Source organism: Anopheles maculipalpis, chromosome 3RL, assembly GCF_943734695.1.
Source record: "Anopheles maculipalpis chromosome 3RL, idAnoMacuDA_375_x, whole genome shotgun sequence".
NCBI classification, from domain to species: domain Eukaryota; kingdom Metazoa; phylum Arthropoda; class Insecta; order Diptera; family Culicidae; genus Anopheles; species Anopheles maculipalpis.
This window is the reverse complement of record NC_064872.1, coordinates 67,736,251-67,756,657: the sequence shown is the minus strand read 5'-3', so window position 1 is coordinate 67,756,657 and position 20,407 is coordinate 67,736,251. Positions and strand designations below refer to the sequence as shown.

Sequence of the window (20,407 nt, the reverse complement as noted above, 5' to 3'; positions counted from 1 at the left end):
GAGAGAGAGAGAGCTGTGGGGAGAAAGGCAAGAGGGCGAGTTATAGGGTGGGGATTTTCCGTCTAGTAATGAAAAGCTTATGTGTACATAGCGAAACCTCCCTCATTCCTTTTTGTCCTTCTCACCACTTGGAGTGAGGGTGTAAGAAGGGGGAAAACGGTTGGAGGGACGTAAAGAGACGAGATGAGTGTGGGGGTGAGATGGGTAAATAAGATGACGATAGTGAAGCGTTCGCCTTTCGGTCGTAGTAGGCAGAAGAGAATGGGGAAGTGGGAGTGGGTGATTTTGATATTGCTTTTGGGGTGGTACGGTTGAAGGAGAGAGGAGAAGGAAGTGAAGGGTGGCAAAACGATGACGTTGGTGCAAAGGGGAAGAACGGGCTGTCAGTGTGTGTGTGTGAGAGAGAAAGAGAGGACGCGAGCGCGAGAGAGTGAGCAAGCGATGCAGAAGGAAAATTAATAGTGCTCCTCACCATTTTCTTGCCACTTTTCCACAAGATTCGCACCGTGCGCACCATGTTCTATGTGTGGTTTTTCCTCGTAAAAACGAGGGAGGCGGAGAGGGACACACCATCGTCGTTGTCGCCATCTTGCCCCGGCATGTGTGGCTGTATGTGTGTGGTAATGTATGATGAGCGCGCGTGTGTGTACCTTCACCCGGCATTGTGTGTTGGATGGTGGAAAACCGTCGTGGTCCTGATGCTCTGCCGCTTTCCACGTATGTGTGCATGACGTGCCTCGTGGTGCACTGTATGTGTGCGTGTGAGATTGTTATGGAGGTTACAAGCGATGTTTTTACGTTGGAAGAAAAATAACACGGAATACGTGTCTCGTGTTTTCCTTTTACAAAAGCAGCAGTAGTAGTAGTGGTGGGATGTGTACGTGTGCTTCTAACACACAAACACATCGATACACAAGCGTTGTCGAAAACACGATAGGGAGGAAAATCCTGAAGAGCAGCAGCAGTCCTTACTCACTTACCACCACCGCCGCAATGCTCGGGGCCACCATTCCTGGGAACTAGTGCTTGGTGTAGGGCGCCAATCAACGAAGGAAAAGCTCTCTCGCCTTTATTGTCTAACGTCCTACCCCTATGTCCCTCAATCTTTTCTGGGGGTGGAAAATGATAATGAAGCAAACATAGTGGGATGGCAGGTGGGTGGGATGATGGAACAGCAAGCAGCTGGAACGATTTTTCCACCGCATATACACAAGGAAGGTCAAAGGAAAACTTTGAGCAGCAAAGGGAGGGAGAGTGGACTACTAGTGGCAAAGAAGGGAAATAATGTCTCGATCGAAATTGCGCAATTGACGTGCGCGCTGTAGGGAAGAAACGTCATGGGCATACACATACACACGCGTGAGCCCTCCTACAAACACATTCCAATTTGAAAGACGAATGTGAACGGAGGCAGCAGAGCAGCATTAAGACGAATGACCGAACCCAAACACAGCCTCGCGTGTAGGTCACACAAACCGTGAACTGTGGTGTGGAGTTGTCTTTGAAGACGAATTTTCATGATCATCGTCATCATCTTTACCATTCCCCCACCCCATCATCTGTGTGCAAGCGGTCAAATGTCGCTGACCCTCTCTCATCAGCCTCTGTGTACACACACGGGGTGTCATTCGAGCCGGATGTTGTCAGTTGTGGATGTGAAATGTTTGTACAGCATAAAATTCATCCCTCCCTGTTGGTAGAGAGTACTTCCGCCTTATGGGATGGTTAGAATGTGACTCAGAAGAAGAAGAAGAAGAAACGAGAATGGAAAAAAGGGATTGAAAAACTGTGTGCCTTTTCCATCAAAAGCCGCAGCAGCACATTGCTTATTATGATTTATGATTCCATTTGCTAACATAATAAGCAATTTATATAAAATATATATCCTCTCCCAACGAACATGTCTGCTTGGTGGCTTCAGGATTGGAGCAAGAAAAGGAACTAGCCAAGGACCTTGACAAGTCAGATTTGCTTCCCATCCGGTGTGCCGAGCTTGATGGGGAATAGCAAGGAAACAACCACACCATCGCGGTACAATAGTCGGTGAAAGACCTAATAAGAGATTTTATAAAAATAGATTAACTTTATTATTAAATATTGTACTATTAATTATAATTTTGCTCGATTTCGACAGCCAAGCAGAGATTTACAATAATACAAGGTCCATTTTGTACCTTGACGATCAATTGATCCTCGATTTTAACGATTAATTTGTTTTTATCCATTAGTATGATCGGCGTTTTTTGTATAATAATAATGTTTAATTTGACCAGTTTCATAACGATGAAGATGTTATCCTCACCAATTCCGTCCCTGTACTGACCGCAATCTCTCATTTATTAGACATTTTCGTCCTTTTCCAGCACTGAGAAGTTGTTGAAAGCATACACAATCCAAAAGACAGTGAACAGTTTATTGGTGTCCATCAAAACAATAATCTTCTTGGCTTGATGATCCGTAGATCATGCCAGTCATCTAATGGCTTACGAGATTTATCAATAATTGATATCACGTAGGTGGATAGTCGGGATAGTCGGGATAGTCTACAAGGGAACGGTACGGATGGGATTTGATAGCCGGTCCTGCCATGTAAAGACCGGCGTCCTCAAACAATAAATATTTTTATATTTCTTGGATACTTTGAGGATCCCTGGCTGACCACGTGCTCTTATCGAAAGTCATTTAAGCACAAATACATAGAAAAAAAAAATTTCTAAACACCACCAGAAATGAACCGAGGAGAAAGCGTTTACCCCCCCATTCACGTCAAAACTCATTTATATCGTCGTACTGTAGCGCCTCGACTGTAGCAGAAAGCTTTTACTACTTTTATGTACACATTTTGTTATAATGTTGATGCTGTGCGGCATGTTTTTCTTTCTCGCTCCCTAGAACTCAGAGGGATGATTCATTGGCCTTGTTGTTCGGCATCTCGTGGGCTGATTGTGTTTTTATTTTTTCTATTTTTTTTTTCATTTGTTTGTTCTTTCTTTCTACTCGGTACCGTCGCGCTGCGTCGCTGCGTGATGAATGTTGTGATACATATTTTTATCTCGTTTGATATGCTTCAAGGAAGAGAGCGTGATTTGTATTTAGCGGCGGTGGGCAAGCTAAACGAAGGTTGTTGTTTTGTTCGCCATTTGCCGGTAATGGCCGAGTGTATTATTTTTATAATGGCACCAGTTCTGTTGGTGAAGTTGTGCAAAGTGCTTTCAAAAAAGGCGCTGAAAAAAGGAGCAAACGCGAAAGGAAATTATTTAAATCGTGTTTAAAAATTTTAATTCAGTGTGATTGAACAATAACAATGAATTGTAAAATAATAATTATAAAAAATTTTAAATTCCAATACAAACCTTTTATGTAAATTAGAGCTCATTCTTCAATGTTTATCACCAATTTCTATTCCGCATCGTAAAAAACACTGTATGCCAAGTGCAATTTATCTTTTTTTTTTTGCACTCCGGTTATTTTCAAATTTAAACATTGTATCCTATCTTGTGATAAGATTAAAAGGTTCTTTTTCCACCCATTTTAATGCTGACAACTTGCTGCTATATGCTTGCTGGGTTCTAGAAGAAGTCAAATGCAAGTTTTCCTTCCACGTACGCCGCACCACATAGGTGGAAAAGAAGTCAAAAGAAAATGTATTGTTTTCCTGTTTCGCTAAGAAAAGGAAGGTTTGAATGAAAAGATAGGAAAACGTGTACCAAGGGGAGGGGAAAACAATAGTTTAAAAGTGTGTTTCTTACAGTCTTTTGTATCCCATGTTGCCTTCTTGTCCTATAAATTACCTTGCGTTGGGACACGAGACATGGGTAGAAGAGCAACGGCAAGGGTGGAAAAATAATGCGTCCCCGGTCGTGTGCGTGTGTATGTGTGGTGAGTGCCATTTGCAACATGCATGGCCACCTCTTACCTCCACCTCCACCGCCACCCAGCACTTGCTGTTATCGATGCACTTTAAAAGAAGGGCGAAAAGCAGCCCGGGGACAACTTTTCGGAGGAAGTTCGCGACCACACCGGCCCCCTATCATCCGCTCCCCTACTACCACCCCCCTCCCCTTCCCCATCACTCGCTCCAAAAAGTGTATTGAAAAGACACCGAAAAACTGGCGGCCCCCGAGGAGGAAAACTCAATTGTAATAAATTAAACAAAGTCACTGGAACGTAATTTATGCTTCCATTGTCTGGCGCAAAACTTCCCTTTCGTCAACCCCTACCTATCGCGGTTCCCTGTCTGTTGTGGGGTCGCTGTGTGTGTGTGTCTCGCTTAGAGGGAAGAGACACCAACAAACAAACGCATTCGCACACAAACACACCGTCGGCAAAAGGTCGATGCAACACGATGCGCTCGGTCGTCGCCATTGCTTCTCCGTGTGCAACGATTTTCCACCCAATGGTTTTTTTTTTTTCGTTGTCGGAACGGCTCATTCCGTGAGTTTTATCGACCGAAAATGCAAGTCTCGGTTTCGCCCTGGTGCTAATCTTACGTTTCAAAGAAGTCGACAGTTTCCCGTATGAAGAAATGGTGCATTTCCGAATGTTGTTCGCAACACCTGAAGTAGGAGTCCTGAACTTCTAAATGAGTAAGTTTAAAGCAGGGTCTCGTAAAATGCAACAATTTAAATTTAAAACAAACATTTATCGTACTACCCTCAGTTGACATTTGAAAACGGACAAACCTGACCTTCTTCGAAGAAAGAATTCTTCCTGTCATCTTAGTAAGCCAAGATTGCTGCCCTCGCCTTTCCGAACAATCAACCACGTAAACAGTGTGTGTGTGTATTCGGTTGCAAAGCACAGTGACAGAAGGCAGAGCGAGTGAGAGTGTGCGTAATTTATGAAATCAATTAAAATTTTATTGCACCCGTTTTATGTCCCGGCAAATGAAGGTCCCCCCAACCCGTTTCCCGGGGGAGGGTAACATGAGGAACTGCAAACGCGGGGTGAAGCGGATCGTCATCGTCGTTGGCTTTCACTCGTGTCAGCTCACACAGCAGACGCACACACAAACTTCCACACACATTACTTCCTTCTAACCTGTTCGTGTGGCAGAAAAAGGTGAAGAGCGAAGTTTTATTTGATTACTTTTGGGGTCCAATTAGCAAACTATGGAGAGCAGTTCTTCGTGATGAGCAAGAAACAAACAGCGCAACAAGACTACCCACACGCAAAACCCAGCGCGCGTGTGTGCGATATGGTCAGTACTTTCTCGCCCTGGACTAGTTGTGACAGTTTTTTTTTTGGAGGTTAAAAGGTACCAATTGAGGGCATATAGGTTGTTTCGAGTATTAATGGCAATCAATAAGCTTTAGTGATTTGGAGTCATGAAACTACTACGGCCGAAGGTATAATGAGGAAGCAATAATCGTTATATTATTATGGATGGAATGATCCTCATTACAAATTCAAAATTAATGTAAGCAAATTTCTGTTTTTTGGAATATCCTCCCAAAAAAAAACCTTGTAAGAAATTATGAAAATAAGTATCAAAATCACGGCATTGTATAATTAGGCTTGCTCCGACAAAAAGGGCCTGTGTGTCTGTACACGACACGTGTACCTCTCGGGTGCACAATGGGCAAGAACACGTCGTAAGTACATGGTTCGTCCGTCCCCCTTCGTAGTTTTAGCAGCGGAAAGATACTAATCTTTGGACACTTTCCGAGCAAAACCTGCACCACAGCACCGCAGCAAACGTGCCGAGCCCTCGGAGATAACACGCTCAAGGCAAGAGGGTGGAAATGGGGAGAATGGCTCGATCTACATTAGCAAACAAACGGCCATGGTGATGGTGGCGGTGTTAGTGTGCTTCTTAAAGCCATTATAATCTATCCATTTTATGGTGAAGGGCAATGAAAGAAGGGGAGGAAGGAAGGTGGCAAGGCGGGGTGAAATGTATGCAAATTTTCTAATAAATTATTTCAAGCAGCAATAAATAGATGCAAAGTGGCGATTCTTTCCCTCCTGGCGTGGTAGTGGCGGTCCGCACACACATACACATTGCGCGCGTGCGTGCGCGTGTGTGTGTGTGTTGGAGGGGTTGGTGAGAGGATGTGGCCTGAGAGGGTGATGCAAATACGATACACACGATAAGAAGCTCGGGGTGGAAGTGCAGCTCGTTTGCATAGAAATAGCCGAATTAAAATTCCTTTCCCCGAAATAGAAAAGGCACCAAGACTCACCAGAAGGCGGCTACACATGAACATATTAGGCCGGAAGTGTAGAATTTAAAGTTGAAGTTGAAGAAGGGATATTATGAGGCACTAAGGATCTGGATTCCACTTAATGGATTTTTTTCTTTGCTAAAAAATCATCGTTTAAGATAGTTTGATTAACATCCCTTGCTTATCTTGCTCTTTTTACAGGCCCCAATGGCGTTCTATCCCACCTGGCAAGCAGACCCGTCTCAGGGCTGGCAAAATCAATTTATCCAACAGATTCCACAGAATACTCCCGCTATCACACCGCTGAACTCGCTGGAGTTCCAACCACAGGTAAGTAACCGAGTCTTTTGAAGACTCCCATTATCTAACGATTCCTTCCCTTGCTTTGCCATTTTAGGGATACGCTGCATACCAACCAAACGGTTACGTCCAGACTGCCGGCATCGGGTTCGATCCGAACTATGGTCGCACGTACGCGGCACCTCCCGCCGTACAGCGCTACGACTTCCAGGCCAACCAGATTGCGCCGATCAATCAGGTGTCACTGCAGAGCGTCAGCTTTGCGCCCACAGTCACCTACGCCGGTCAGGTGTCGACCGGCCCGGCTACGATCGTGTCCGGCCACGCCGGCAACAATCCGCACGATCAGTTCAATCTGCAGCTCGGTGGCAGCAAGCAACAGCAACAGTCTTCGACGACAGCTTCGGCGACGTCGGGAAACGACATGCCTGGATATCCACGGGTGAACAGCGTACCGCCGCGCTCACTCAATTGTAATGGATATTCAGGCCAGCAAGATTACGGCGGTCTGCAGACGTCGACGACGACAACCACCACCACGGCAGCGAGCGCGAACGGTAACAACAGTACGCCCTCCGCTAGTGCGTCATCGTCCCCGTCTGCATCCACGGTTGCGACCGCTACGAACGCCGGCAACGGTGGCAGTAGCAGTAGTAACAGCAGTAACAATTCCACCACCAACAACAATGGCAGCACCGGCTCCTCGTCCTCCATGCACCCACCGCAGGGCGTTCCACAGTCTCCGAACCGTCAGCCACCGCGCCCAAACTCGAACCAGCAGCTGTACGCCCAACAGTCCCCGAATCCGTACAATGGGGGCAGCTCGTCGGGCGGTGGCAGTTTGCAGCAGTCTCCGAGCCACAACGGTAACAACACACCGGTCGGGTACGGTAGCGGCAGTGGTGGACAGAGCGGGATGCACACACCGTCCCCAATGCAGCAGGGCACACCAACCGACAATCAGCATCAGCAATCGCCCAACCACATGCAGAGTGACTGGGGGTGGAACCAGCAGCAGCAGCAATCGCAACAGTCGTCCGGTGCGGATCTGTTCAATCAGTCCGATCGGGTGAACTTAAACTCCCGGCTCAAGACGATGATCATGAACAAGGGTGACCAGAAGGACAGCAGCGGCATGTCGCACCTGGGATCGCATCTTGGGTTGCAGCAGCAGCAGCAACAACCGACCGGTGCACAGCAATCGACCGGTCATTTTTTATCGTATAGCCACCATCTCCGAGACAGCCTAACGCCGACACATCTGGGTGGCCCCGGGCCGGGTACGCCCGGACAACAGTCGGCGTCGGGGGCCGCTAGTGGCCCCGGCATGATGGCCGGTGGCACCGGCAGCACCGGAGGCAACAGTAACAGCAGTACAGCGAACGAAGGTACTACTATCGGAGATGGTGGCGGCAGCGGAGGACTGATCAACAGTATCGGCAGCATTGTTGATCCGAGTTGGAAGCACCCGCAACAGGGAGCGGGTGCCACGGGAAGCAATAGCAATGGTAGCGGCACAAACAACAACAATGGTAGCAGCGGAAATCACAGTAGTACTACGTCGGTGGGCATGAAGTCACCATCGCTCACCGACCATCATCATCATCATCACCAGTTACAGCAGCAGCAGCAGCAGCACGAACATCTGCTCGCTGGCGGTGATCTACATCACGGTGCAAAGCATTCGGTTTTTGAGCAGAAGCAGCAACTAATCGACAAGAATAATACGGACCCCGGTGGGGGTGGTATCGGATCGCCGACGGGTGGTGAGCTAAAGGGCAAGATGGGCAAATCCGGTGGATCTTCCTCATCTTCCTCGTCCGGTTCACCGTCGGCAGGATCTCCTTCGTCCAAGGCGAAGGGAAAGGGAGGTGACAAGCATGGCAAATCAAAGCACGGTGGTCATCACCACCATCAGCAACAACATCCGGGGCAGCAACAGCAGCAAAACCAGCAGCATCATCTCGATCACCTTGGACAGCAAGGACTTTTGGACACGAAATCTTCCAGCTATTCGAGCAGCAGCTCAAACTTTATGATGCATCACGATCAGCAGTTGCTGCACCAACAGCAACAAACATACTCGAACATGAACCAAACATATCCCGGTGGTTCGACCACCCCGAACGGCAGTCAGTCTTCTGGCTCGCTGCTCGGTTACTCACCGGCCGGTGGATCCTCGATGATGGTGGACAGCAAGCTGGTGGACGATAAGAGTCCACTGAACCGCTTCCGGCACGATTCCCTGTCCAGTGGGTTTAATCCGCATCTACAGACCGGGGGAACCAGTACGTCCGGTGCGTTTCATCATCCGGGCGGCGGTTCGGCAGGACAGACGGCCGGCTCAAGCTACAATCTGATGAGCGTAAAGAAGGAGCCCGGTCTGATGGACGATGGCCAGTCGGCATTGCCGAAGTTTGACGGAGGGTATGAGAAAAACTATCAAAATTTTATCCGATACGGAGATTACTGCGATAACACGCAGTCGGCCGGTTCGCAAGCCTCCGTACAGCCGGGTGGTTCATCCGTAAAGGGTGCATCCTCCGATTACAACAGTTACTACTCACCGTACGGAAGCTATTCGAGCTACTCGACCCAAAACTACCCGAACTATCACAATCAGCAGACGGCCGGCTTTGGTAGCGGTTCGGCAAGTAACAGCAACAGCAACAGCAGTCTTGCACCAGCGCAAACACCCGAAGGTAATGCGTTGCTTTCGCTGCCCGCCATCACGACCCCGGTCGCACATCAGACGAATTTCGAGCAGCAAATCCCAGCTCACACGTACCCGATCCCGAAGAACAACAGTCTACTACCGGCTACCGATCCGGTATCGATCAAGTTGGAAGCGGACGATTCGGCGTACGGAAGCATGGGCAATAACTCGACGAACCTTGGTTCGGAACCGGGCAGTGATCCGGGTAATCAATCTTCCGGACCGGGTGGTCCACTGGCGGAGCTCGATGTTGCGTCCGGCGGAGTTCAGGCTGGATCGTTGGCAGCGTCGACTACTGGTGGTACGACAAACACCACCACAACGACGACTACCACCACCACTGGCAACACTTCCACCGGCACTAAGTCAAAATCGAAAAAGGGTGAAAAGAAGGACAAATCAAAGGATAACCATGGGGAAGGAGGTGCCGAGGGTAAGGCGGAAGGTACAACGACTGGCAAAAGCAAGAGCAAGAAGGAATCGAAAAACGTCAAGAAGGAACCGATTGATCCGGCCCAGAAGGCGGACGACGATAAGCTGGAGAAATCGCACAAACCGGAAGCGCCCGATTGCGATTGTTTCAGTACCGGCACGGACAAGGCACCGTCCGAACCGGGCAGCTACTACACGCATCTTGGTAGGGTGTCCATTAGCTCACTTGTTACGCTTCAGGATTGTTGCTTATCCCTTTCCTTTCCTTTTTACCACCTCAGGCTGTGCAGCAACACTGGAAGATCTGAGGCGAGAAACGGAACTGCGCGTAGGTCTTACGGGCAAGCAGCTCCGCATCGAGAAAGTCGTTTATACTGGCAAGGAGGGCAAATCGAGCCAGGGTTGTCCGATCGCAAAATGGGTCATCCGGCGTGTCGATCCCGAGGAGAAGCTCCTGTTTGTGGTGAAGCGCCGACAAGGGCATCGGTGAGTTTATGGTCGGGTCGTTGATGCTTTTGTCCCTTTTCCGCTTTCCAACAAAAGTAAATCGAAAGCCACCGCCCTTTCTTCACGTTTTTTTTGTGTGTGGCTTTTTCCTAGTGCTTTATAAGACCTTACTAAACGAAATCTCCTCCAATTGTCCTCCTTTTGCAGGTGTAAGGCATCGTTCATTGTGATCTGCATCGTGGTGTGGGACGGTATACCGAACCATGAAGCGGACAGTGTCTACCGGATGCTGGCGGTGAAGCTGAACAAATTTGGCCTCCCGACCGTACGTCGCTGCGCTACGAACGAGAACCGAACGTGCGCCTGTCAAGGTACGAACGGTGAGCAATAGGGAATATTAGTGCAGAGAAAGTAGTTCTCATCGGTAATTTGTTTTTGTTTTTTTTTTCGTTTTCATTTCGCTTTGCAGGACTCGATCCGGAACTGTGCGGTGTGTCGTACAGTTTTGGTTGTAGCTGGTCGATGTACTATAACGGTTGCAAGTACGCCCGTTCGAAGACGGTACGCAAGTTCCGGCTGTCGGTGAAAAATGAAGAGGCTGAAATTGAGGAGCGCATGAACGTGCTAGCGACCATGTTGAGTCCACTGTATGTGACGGTCGCACCGCAGGCCTTCCAGAACCAGGTGCAGTACGAGCGGGAAGCACCCGACTGTCGGTTGGGTTTGAAACCGGGCAAACCTTTCTCAGGTAATACTAACAGCTTTGGCGAAAAGGGCCGTCCATAAATTACGTAATGCTAAAATCGAAATGTTCCTGCCCTAGGTGTGACGTGCTGTTTGGACTTTTGTGCTCACACACATCGGGACCTGCACAACATGCAGGATGGTTGTACCGTGCAGGTCACACTGCTGAAGCCACTACCCCCCGGAGTCAAGCCGGACGATGAACAGCTGCACGTACTCCCGCTCTACACGATGGACACGACGGACGAGTTTGATAGTGAGGAGGGCCAGAAGAAGAAGCACGAAACCGGTGCCGTGCAGGTGCTGGAGAAGTGAGTGTAAAGCATTGGTTTCTTTTTTCCTTCCATCGGCATCGCTTACGCATCCTATCGCGTTTATCCTTGATCGCTAACCGTTCGAATGATCCTTCCTTTCTTTTTCAGATTCCAAACGGAAGTACGCGTCCGATCGACACCGTTGCAGCCCTGTCGAAGACACGGCAAGAAGCGTGGTAATGGCAAGGATGAAAAGCTCGGCAAGGATGGTTCGGATGGTGCGGCGCCGGACACACCGCCCCCACCACCACCACCAACCAAGAAGGAAAGCAAATCCAAGAGCAAAAAGTCATCGTCAGCATCGACCGCATCGAACAGTGGTGGTGGCGGCTCGACGGGTAATAGCGTCGCGTCACCCGGTCCCGGTGGAAGTGGTGCGGGTGGTGCGGGTGGTTCGTCCGGGTCCGGATCGCCACGTGCTCACACACCCGGGAGCCAGAAATCGACGGGCAGTGGGAAGAGTTCTTCCAACGCGACGCTTGATCCCGTTACGGGTGTACTGAGCGAGAAGCACAGCTCACCACTGCACGGACAGGGTGGTCCGCTTGGAGCTGGAGGAGCTGCGGGAGGATTGGTTGCGGGTGGCAATGGAGGATCGGGAACGAGCGCTTTCACCGCGCCAAATACGATCAACTCCCCGAACTCGGTAGCGAACAACAACACCAACAGTACGCTTATCGATATGGCGTCGATGATCGATAACTTCACGGACGCTCAGCTACAGTCGAACCAAATCTCGAGCACGGTGCTAGATTCGCCGTACAGCTACGACTACAACACCGGTCAGTACATTGACAACCGGCAGTATTACAACAATTGGCCCACGGATTACTACGGTAATCGGGGTGATCCGAGCAAGTTGACCGGGTTAGGTCGGAACGAGGAGATCCCCGATACGACCACACGTCCCGGAAGCAATAGTAGCAATTCGGCCTTTAGTCCGAGCATTCCGGATCCTACCAAGACACCCACACCGATCCACATGGATGATTATGGTAGTACGAAGCTGAGCCAGGGACAGGTCCATCATCACCATCATCAGTTGCAGCAACAGCAGCAGCAACAGCAACAACATCAACAGCAACATCAGCAACACCAGCAACATCAGCAGCATCAGCAAACTCAACAGCAGACCCAAAACACCTACCACACGCTGCAACAGCCGGAGCAGGGTTTTGTGAAGCCAAAGCCGCCGGATTACAATCCAGCCGCCGGGTACGGTTACCATCATCCGAACACTCCGATGGGTTACGGGTACCACCACCATCATCACCCGCCGTACCATCACACACCGTACGATCCGTACCAGAACTACAACTATGGATATCCGCCCCAGAGCTATCATCATCATCACCACACGACATATCACAACATGTATCCGGCGGCGGCAGCTGCAGCAGCCGCAGCCCAAACGCAACTTCCCGGGACGGGCCCCGCGCCACCACCGCCACCTACTGCGGTTATACCTGCACCACCACCACCCTCCAACTGGAACCTGTACCCACCGCATCTTGGTTCCGGGCCGACTACGGCACAGCTGCACGTTGCAGCGGCCGCCGCTGCCGGTGCACTCGGCAAACAGTCCGATCTGGGGGCGGGTGGTGGTGGTGGCATGATGTCCCAGTCGGCAGTCGGTGGACCGGTGCAGGGACCGGCACCACCACCCCCAGCAGCCCCGCTTCCGCCCAAAGAAACGCTTGGCGAGGTGACGGAAACGAACGAGAATCTGGACTGCTTCGAGGATCCGCAGATGGGCGGTGTGGCGATAGCGCTACCGCACGGAAGTGTGATCATAGAGTGCGCCAAGCTGGAGATGCATTCGACGACGGCGGTGAAAAAACCGAACCGATTGAACCCGACGCGCATGACGCTGATCTTTTACCAGCACCGGAACCTGAACCGGCCGAAGCACGGCATTGCGGAGTGGGCGGAAAAGATGCGGCTGAAGAAGCTGGGCATACCGACGAACGATCCGCTGGACGATAAGGATATGCTGCTGGAGGACGACATTAAAGCGGAACCGCTCGACGAGCTGCACCATATGCGGCATATGGGTGATGTAAGTATTTTTTATTAATCTATTTCTTTGGGTTTTGGATTATTTATTGTTTAACAGATTTATTGAAAATAATGTTTTTTTGCTGTTTTTGCTCGTTCCAGGAACATGACATGATGGACGTAGAATATCCGGGCGTCTAGTGGTGAGAGAAGGATCTGCCATCGAGGCCAACGACACTGGATGAGCAGATCGGACCACTAGACGTTACTACACCACCAACACAACCGATGCAGCCGGCGACGACAGTAGTGAGTGGCAAACAGTCGTTGGTCGCATCGGGCCTGGGACAGCAGCAATCGAGTGGTAGTGGCAGCAGTAGCAGCAGTAGTAGCCACCGAGGAGGAACAAGAGCTACAGTATCCTCCCCGCTACAACTACTCCAAAACCACCAGCAAACGATGTCACATCATCTATCCCACCACTACACTACTCCACACCATCATCAACACCTCCATCAGCAGCAGCAGCAGCAGCAACATCACCATCATGCTGCATCATCATCGTCGTCTTACCATCCGCTGGCAAGCAGTAGCCCTGTTTCGCTACTATCCCAGCGATACCATCACCATCATCATCATCAGCAGCATCATCACTATGCAGCTGCAGCCGCCGCCCATCATAGGAGCCCCTTTTCACAGTGGTTACAGCAACCGGACAGGAGCGATCCACACGGGCAATACTATTACTATTACTACTACTGAAGCAGTAGAGCAACGGATGAAGAATATATGTGTGTGTGTGCATTGCCATTTGTCTTGCCAAAACATTTGTTTAAAAACCAAATAATGGTACAAACTGAATCACAGAACGTGAGAGAGAGAGAGAGAGAGAGAGAGAGAGAGAGAGAGAGAGAGAGAAAGAGAGTCACTGGGAAATTATTTTTCTTGATTTTTTGCTGCTTTCAGAACTAAACAAATCAAACGAAGCATCCTGTTTTTCCTTTTTGCTTACTAGCGAGAGAGAGAGAAAAGGATACAGAGAGATAGAGAGCGAGAGAGATCGTGATGAGAAGTAGTACTATTGCTGTCAACTATACGTGCGGTTACTTGGATAGCAACCACAAAATAAGATTGTGCCGTGTTTATTTTAACGAGTAGAGAAGAAAGTTAGGTTATGTTGATAAGAGAAGATGACGATTGGGAAAGCATTTTGTTCGCAACTCTTTTATTTTTTTGGTCCTAATAATTGTGAACTGCGTGTTTTGATTTCATTATCATCAGACATCCTTTTATTGTTGATAAGTTCAATGTGTTTTTTTTTTCAATTCACTTCTAGCTCCGTTTTAGCTTCGCTACGCGCTATGTTTAAGATTACCCACACATAATTCTAGCCATATTAAGTGCGCAGTGTTTTAGTAGCGATCAGTAGTGCAGTAGTAGTACTAGCCGCCATTATTAAGGTAGTTTCTTTTGTTTTCCTTTTACGTCACACACAAACCACCCCGTGTACACACTCACTCTCTCATACTCAAGATCCACCGATCCGCGATACGGTGATTTCTTATTCTCGCCCCTGTTTATTTTAGTATTAATGTCATGCGCATCGCATGTACTTGTTCCGGAAGGGTACAAGTGGAAAAGGCGATCGAAATAAGGGAAAAAAGACATTTTCTTCATTTTAACGCAAACACACCTTACAAATGCGCGCACCCCCCATCCCCCCCCATTGTATAGCACCTAAGTAATTTATTTCGTTGTTGAGCGAATGTGAATCTATTCAGAAAGAGAGACGGAGAAGGAGAGAACCGGGGGGTCGTTCACTAGGCATTGGCATCAATTATTATCCTTCCTCTACTTTTCTGTCAATTTTAGTTCGTTTGCATCCTACTGTTTCCTTCTCTTTTTTATGAAAGCCCAACATTTCACTTATGTATTTAATTTAACACTAATTTATATACTTAGCAAAGTACCCACAAAAATCGGATTAATCATCTCACTTTCGCTCGTGCGCCGAGACGGCTGTCTCGCCTGTGCAAAACGATACAAAATGCCATATATTATATGAGTTTAGGGAAAACAAAGTGGTGTAGAAACGACATGTGTATGAGCGCGTGTGTGTGTGTGTTTGCGTGTCAAAGAACCCTTTTTTGGGCTGGTTCTTCTGTATGTTGTATTAAGTGTAATAATTGTGTATGTAAGTTTTACCGTTTGGCGGCATCTCTTCGCTCGGTCATGTTCCATTTGCTTCTTTGCTAGATTAATTGTTTATAGTGCTTTTTTTCTCGTTCTTTTTTAAAATGTCATTTGATTGATAAGTTTCCCTGTTGTGCTGATTTTGAAGCGATCGCGGGAAACAAGTGCGAATCATCACAACAAAAAAAACTATTTGCCATACAGAACAAGAGAAAAAATGAGTAGAAAACAAACGAACAAACGCAACCATATCGTGAAACAAGGAAGTAATACTCACAGCGGAAAGAAGAAAAAGGGGAAAAGAGACATGAAAACCTAAAAGAATCCCCTTTGTATTAGAAAAAAAACGCATGACAGAAAAAGAAAAAGTAAAACAAGAAAAAACACAAGAAAAGTAAGAAAAGGTTAGTACCTTTTTTTGTTTTATCCTTTTTTATGCATAAAAGTTGTTTACTGTGAGAGCATTTTTTAAATTTACATTATTTAAGTAAAAAGAACAACTAAAGACATTAGAACAAAAACAAATGGGAAGGAACAAACACACACAAACATAAAAAAGAAACACAACACATACACAACACATAAGAACAAAAGCAAGCGCAAGCGAACAACTATGAATAAACTTAAGTTGCATTTTTTTATCTCAAAATATTTTTTTTGTCCTTCAATTGTATCACGTTTCACAAATTATTGTTTTTTTTTGTTTTATAGTTTTTTTTTTTTGTTTGTACAAAGCAAGTAGAAAAAAATGGCATAGCAAGTTTGAGGTAAGCGTTCATGTTCCGTTTTGGCATGAGGTTTTTGTAAATATTTAAAAACCCTTTCTGTTTCATTTATTTTTTTTGTAATTTACTCGACGAGTTCAATCACAATGACGGGAGGGCAATGAAACTGATGACAAATCTCTAAGCAAACAAAAAAAAAACATAAACACACACACACATAAAGAATAAAACAAGTAAATAGAGCAAAACGGGGAAGAAAGAAGCAAAAGAAAACGTAAAAATATTCAGTAGAGTGAATAAGAAACGGGAATGTAAAACAGGAGGAGAACACACAACTGTCAACTGTCAAATGGATGCCATACAGTAAACTGAAAAACTACAAAGTGAACAGTGAACGTAAAAAAAGTCTACAACAGCAAATAAGCTAGTTGTTGGATGATTGGCAGCAACAGAAGCAGCATTTTAGAGCAAACATTATGATGATATATATATATACAAACCACAGTAATATACACAACAACAAAAAAACTCCGTACTTGTACTTTAAACTTTGAAAATACGTACACAAAAACCCCAAGTAAGAGGGGGCAACCAGTAAGCGCGATAGAGGAGAGGGAGAGCATTGCTTCCTTCTAGTAAAAGCGTCTCTTGTATGATTTCAAGCTGTTAGAGATGGAAAAGAGAACGGTATGCATGTGTGTGAGTGTGTGTCTTTCCGTTGCCAAAATTGTGCAAAGCAAAAAAGCAAGAAGAAAACAGTCCTAGAGTGACATTATTTTATAGTAGACAAAACACTCACAACACATATTAAGAAACACCTACAAGACAAGCAATCGAGCAAGCTGCTACTGAAAAAGGAAAGATTTAGGAAAGCAAACACTGCAAAATGGTAGCAATCAAAATAAGACACCATTGCCATTATGTGGATTAAATATGTGTGAATGGCAAATTGATAAGCAAAACAAATAACACACAACAAAAGAGAAGAAATTAATAATGGAAGAGAGTAACATTGTTTCAAAATGATCTCATATCGTAAAAGAAGGAAGAAAAAAGCGAAGGAGAATAATGACTAAAACAAAAAAAAAAAACAAAACAAACAGAAAGGAGAAAACGCAATGATAAAAATGGCATGAAAAGAGTGAGGGAAAGGAGGACGTAAAGAAAAGCGAGGAACGAAAAATAACAAACCTTTAGCTTTTCTTTTTGTAGAAATTTTGCGCTGTTATTTATAAGAAGAAGATAAAAAAACTAAAGGAACGCGTTAGATTATAGGGCAAAAGATGGATGAGCGTTGTATAAAAAGAAGATGGGGCGGAAAGGAAGCTAAAGAATGCAAAAAAAATTGTAGAAAATAGAAAGAAAAAATTCAATCTCGGTAAAACAAAAATTAAGAACAAAAAAAGAATAACTTTGAAAGAGGGAAACAGCAGAAGAAAGATAAAAAGAAAACAAACAGACAACACACACACACGTGAAAACAACAACAACAACAACAAAAAGCCTTTGGATGAAACAAAATTGTAAATTTAGCAATGTGCTGCGGTGCGTGTTTTTTCATAGTGTTTCGGTTTGTTTTTTGGCAAAAAAAAAGTTTTTTTGGGGGTGTTTTAGCAAGCGCAAAGTGAGGAAACAGACACTAAGATATAAAAAATCTTTAGAAAAAAAAAAACATGAACATGAAGAAGTAAAACTAAGAGAATAGAGAAGAAAAATTATTCACCCAAACACAGATGCAAATGAAACACTTTACAAAATATAAATATAAATAATGCTACTCGCTTTTCAATCATTTGTAGGAAGGAATAGTGAAAGCAAAAGAAGAAGAATAAAACACACACACAGAAGAAAACCATGCAAATAAGTAAGCCCGCAAGAGAGAAGAAACAAACACAAACAAAACTCATACCAACATTATTAGGAGGAGTAAAAGGAAGAAAAAAGCAAATCAAATCATAAATGATAAAACAAGCAACAAAAAAAAACGAGAAGAGAAGAGTGGAAAACAAAGCACACACATAAGTACGTAAACAAATGCTTGAAGAGTGTCCGGTTGTATGTGCGTGTGTGTGTTTGTGTGGAGGCCATACTAAAACTGTAAGCGAAGCTGTTAGGGAAGCTGAATCCGTCGTTCTAGGAAGTGGAAAAAAGTAGATTTGCAACTAAAAAGACATGTTAAAAGAGAAGGTTAAAACAAAAGGGGAAAAGAAAAAAGGAAAAAAAACGGAAAGAGTCAAGGAGTAGAGGATAAGAATGGCGCGAACGGTGAATATAAGTATTTATTATTATATTATTACAATTAATACACACATACACACATATGTGAGAACAGGAGCAGAAAGCAGTAGGCAGAGAGACAAGCAAAACTAAGACGTAAATTAAGAAGGAAACAAGAAGAGCAGTTAGAAGAAGGAGAGGAAGGAACTTACTACTACTTGATCGAACAAAAGAACAAACAAAAAAATCATCACTCCTTGCTAATCCTTCACTATATATTTAAGTGCGATGAATAGAGATGAGCAAATGAAAGATGGTAAGAAGTGGGTGCGTGCGTGTGCGTGTGTGTTTGCGGAAGGTAGCGATAGTAATAATAACGATAATACGCACATGATAAGCGCAATAAACACAGGCGCAATAGACACACTCACATACATACATACATACACAAACAAAGAAATGAAAAACTAGAGCAAAAGCGCAAATTCATTCAACTCACAAAACAGCATATACATGAAGAAGAAAAAGACCCTCCCAGCTACAGACATTCAAGTAACTCACACGTGCAAAGCAAAGAAATAAGAAAAGAATGAACGAGAGAAAAAAGAAACACAAAACACACAAACACGCAAGGGCAGGCAAGGACGTAAGTAAGGTATTAGCAGTAGGAAGGAGGAAAGGACAGAAATGGAAGGCGAAAGCACATGCGTGTGTGCGCGCACGCATGCATTATTGATTATGATTATTATTGCAAATTATTATATATATTCTTATTATATTTAGTGATGACAAGCGAAACAAGAAAAATGGAAAAATAAAACCGAAATGGAAAACTGCAAAAAATCTAATGTAAAACAAAGCAAAGCAAGGAGTTTGAATTTTTTCGATGTCACCTCCTGATTTGGATGCTCCCCTGGTATCAACTGGTGGATTTTTGGCATTTTTCTGCTAAAATTTTCTTCCAAAATCAACCGGAATTTTCATTGTCAGGTATCAGGAGAGCATGCAGAAAAAAAGGTGACATTTTGCAAGTTAAAATCGGCGAAAAATGATTCACTTTACCAATTAAAAATTATTTTCCCTGAGGAAAATTTCCGATTTCTACGATTTTTAATTTCTTCGATGTCACCTCCTGATTTGGATGCTCCCCTGGTATCAGCTGGTAAATTTTTGGCAATTTTCTACTGAAATTTTCTTCCAAAATCAACCGAGTTTTTCGATGGCTAGTATCAGGAGAGCATGCAGCACAGGAGGTGACATTTTGCAAGTTAAAATCGGCGAAAAATGATTCACTTTACCAATTAAAAATTATTTTCCCTGAGGAAAATTTCCGATTTCTACGATTTTTAATTTCTTCGATGTCACCTCCTGATTTGGATGCTCCCCTGGTATCAGCTGGTAAATTTTTGGCAATTTTCTACTGAAATTTTCTTCCAAAATCAACCGAGTTTTTCGATGGCTAGTATCAGGAGAGCATGCAGCACAGGAGGTGACATTTTGCAAGTTAAAATCGGCGAAAACTGTTTCACTTTACCAATGAAAAATTATTTTCTCTGAGGAAAATTTCCGATTTCTACGATTTTTAATTTCTTCGATGTCACCTCCTGATTTGGATGCTCCCCTGGTATCAGCTGGTAAATTTTTGGCAATTTTCTACTGAAATTTTCTTCCAAAATCAACCGGGATTTTCGTTGTCAGGTATCAGGAGAGCATGCAGAAAAGGAAGTGACATTTTGAAAGTTGAAATCGGCGAAAAATGATTCACTTTACCAATTAAAAATTATTTTCTCTGAGGAAAATTTCCGATTTCTACGATTTTTAATTTCTTCGATGTCACCTCCTGATTTGGATGCTCCCCTGGTATCAGCTGGTAGATTTTTGGCAATTTTCTACTGAAATTTTCTTCCAAAATCAACCGAGTTTTTCGATGGCTAGTATCAGGAGAGCATGCAGCACAGGAGGTGACATTTTGAAAGTTGAAATCGGCGAAAAATGATTCACTGTACCAATTAAAAATTATTTTCTCTGAGGAAAATTTCCGATTTCTACGATTTTTAATTTCTTCGATGTCACCTCCTGATTTGGATGCTCCCCTGGTATCAGCTGGTAGATTTTTGGCAATTTTCTACTGAAATTTTCTTCCAAAATCAACCG

General features: G+C 45.3%; 3 protein-coding genes across 6 annotated transcripts in view; 2 read left to right on the top strand and 1 right to left on the bottom strand.

Moving 5' to 3' along the window:
• Window positions 1-13,468, top strand: part of LOC126561252 (DNA N6-methyl adenine demethylase) — a 142,438-nt gene extending 128,970 nt beyond the window's left edge. For all 4 annotated transcript variants that reach the window (XM_050217214.1, XM_050217213.1, XM_050217211.1 and 1 more), the window contains 8 exons: window positions 6,369-6,497; window positions 6,565-9,820; window positions 9,897-10,101; window positions 10,270-10,442; window positions 10,532-10,810; window positions 10,886-11,117; window positions 11,229-13,179; window positions 13,281-13,468. In XM_050217214.1, the coding sequence (XP_050073171.1) occupies window positions 6,369-6,497; window positions 6,565-9,820; window positions 9,897-10,101; window positions 10,270-10,442; window positions 10,532-10,810; window positions 10,886-11,117; window positions 11,229-13,179; window positions 13,281-13,319 (6,264 nt within the window). In that variant the 3' untranslated portion in view covers window positions 13,320-13,468. The remainder of the gene's footprint in view (window positions 1-6,368; window positions 6,498-6,564; window positions 9,821-9,896; window positions 10,102-10,269; window positions 10,443-10,531; window positions 10,811-10,885; window positions 11,118-11,228; window positions 13,180-13,280) is intronic.
• LOC126562971 (eukaryotic translation initiation factor 4E1) overlaps window positions 1-20,407 on the top strand; it is a 436,138-nt gene that overhangs the window by 231,914 nt on the left and 183,817 nt on the right. The gene's annotated exons all lie outside the window — the stretch shown is intronic.
• LOC126563070 (protein lethal(2)essential for life-like) overlaps window positions 1-20,407 on the bottom strand; it is a 566,897-nt gene that overhangs the window by 448,307 nt on the left and 98,183 nt on the right. The window lies entirely within an intron of this gene.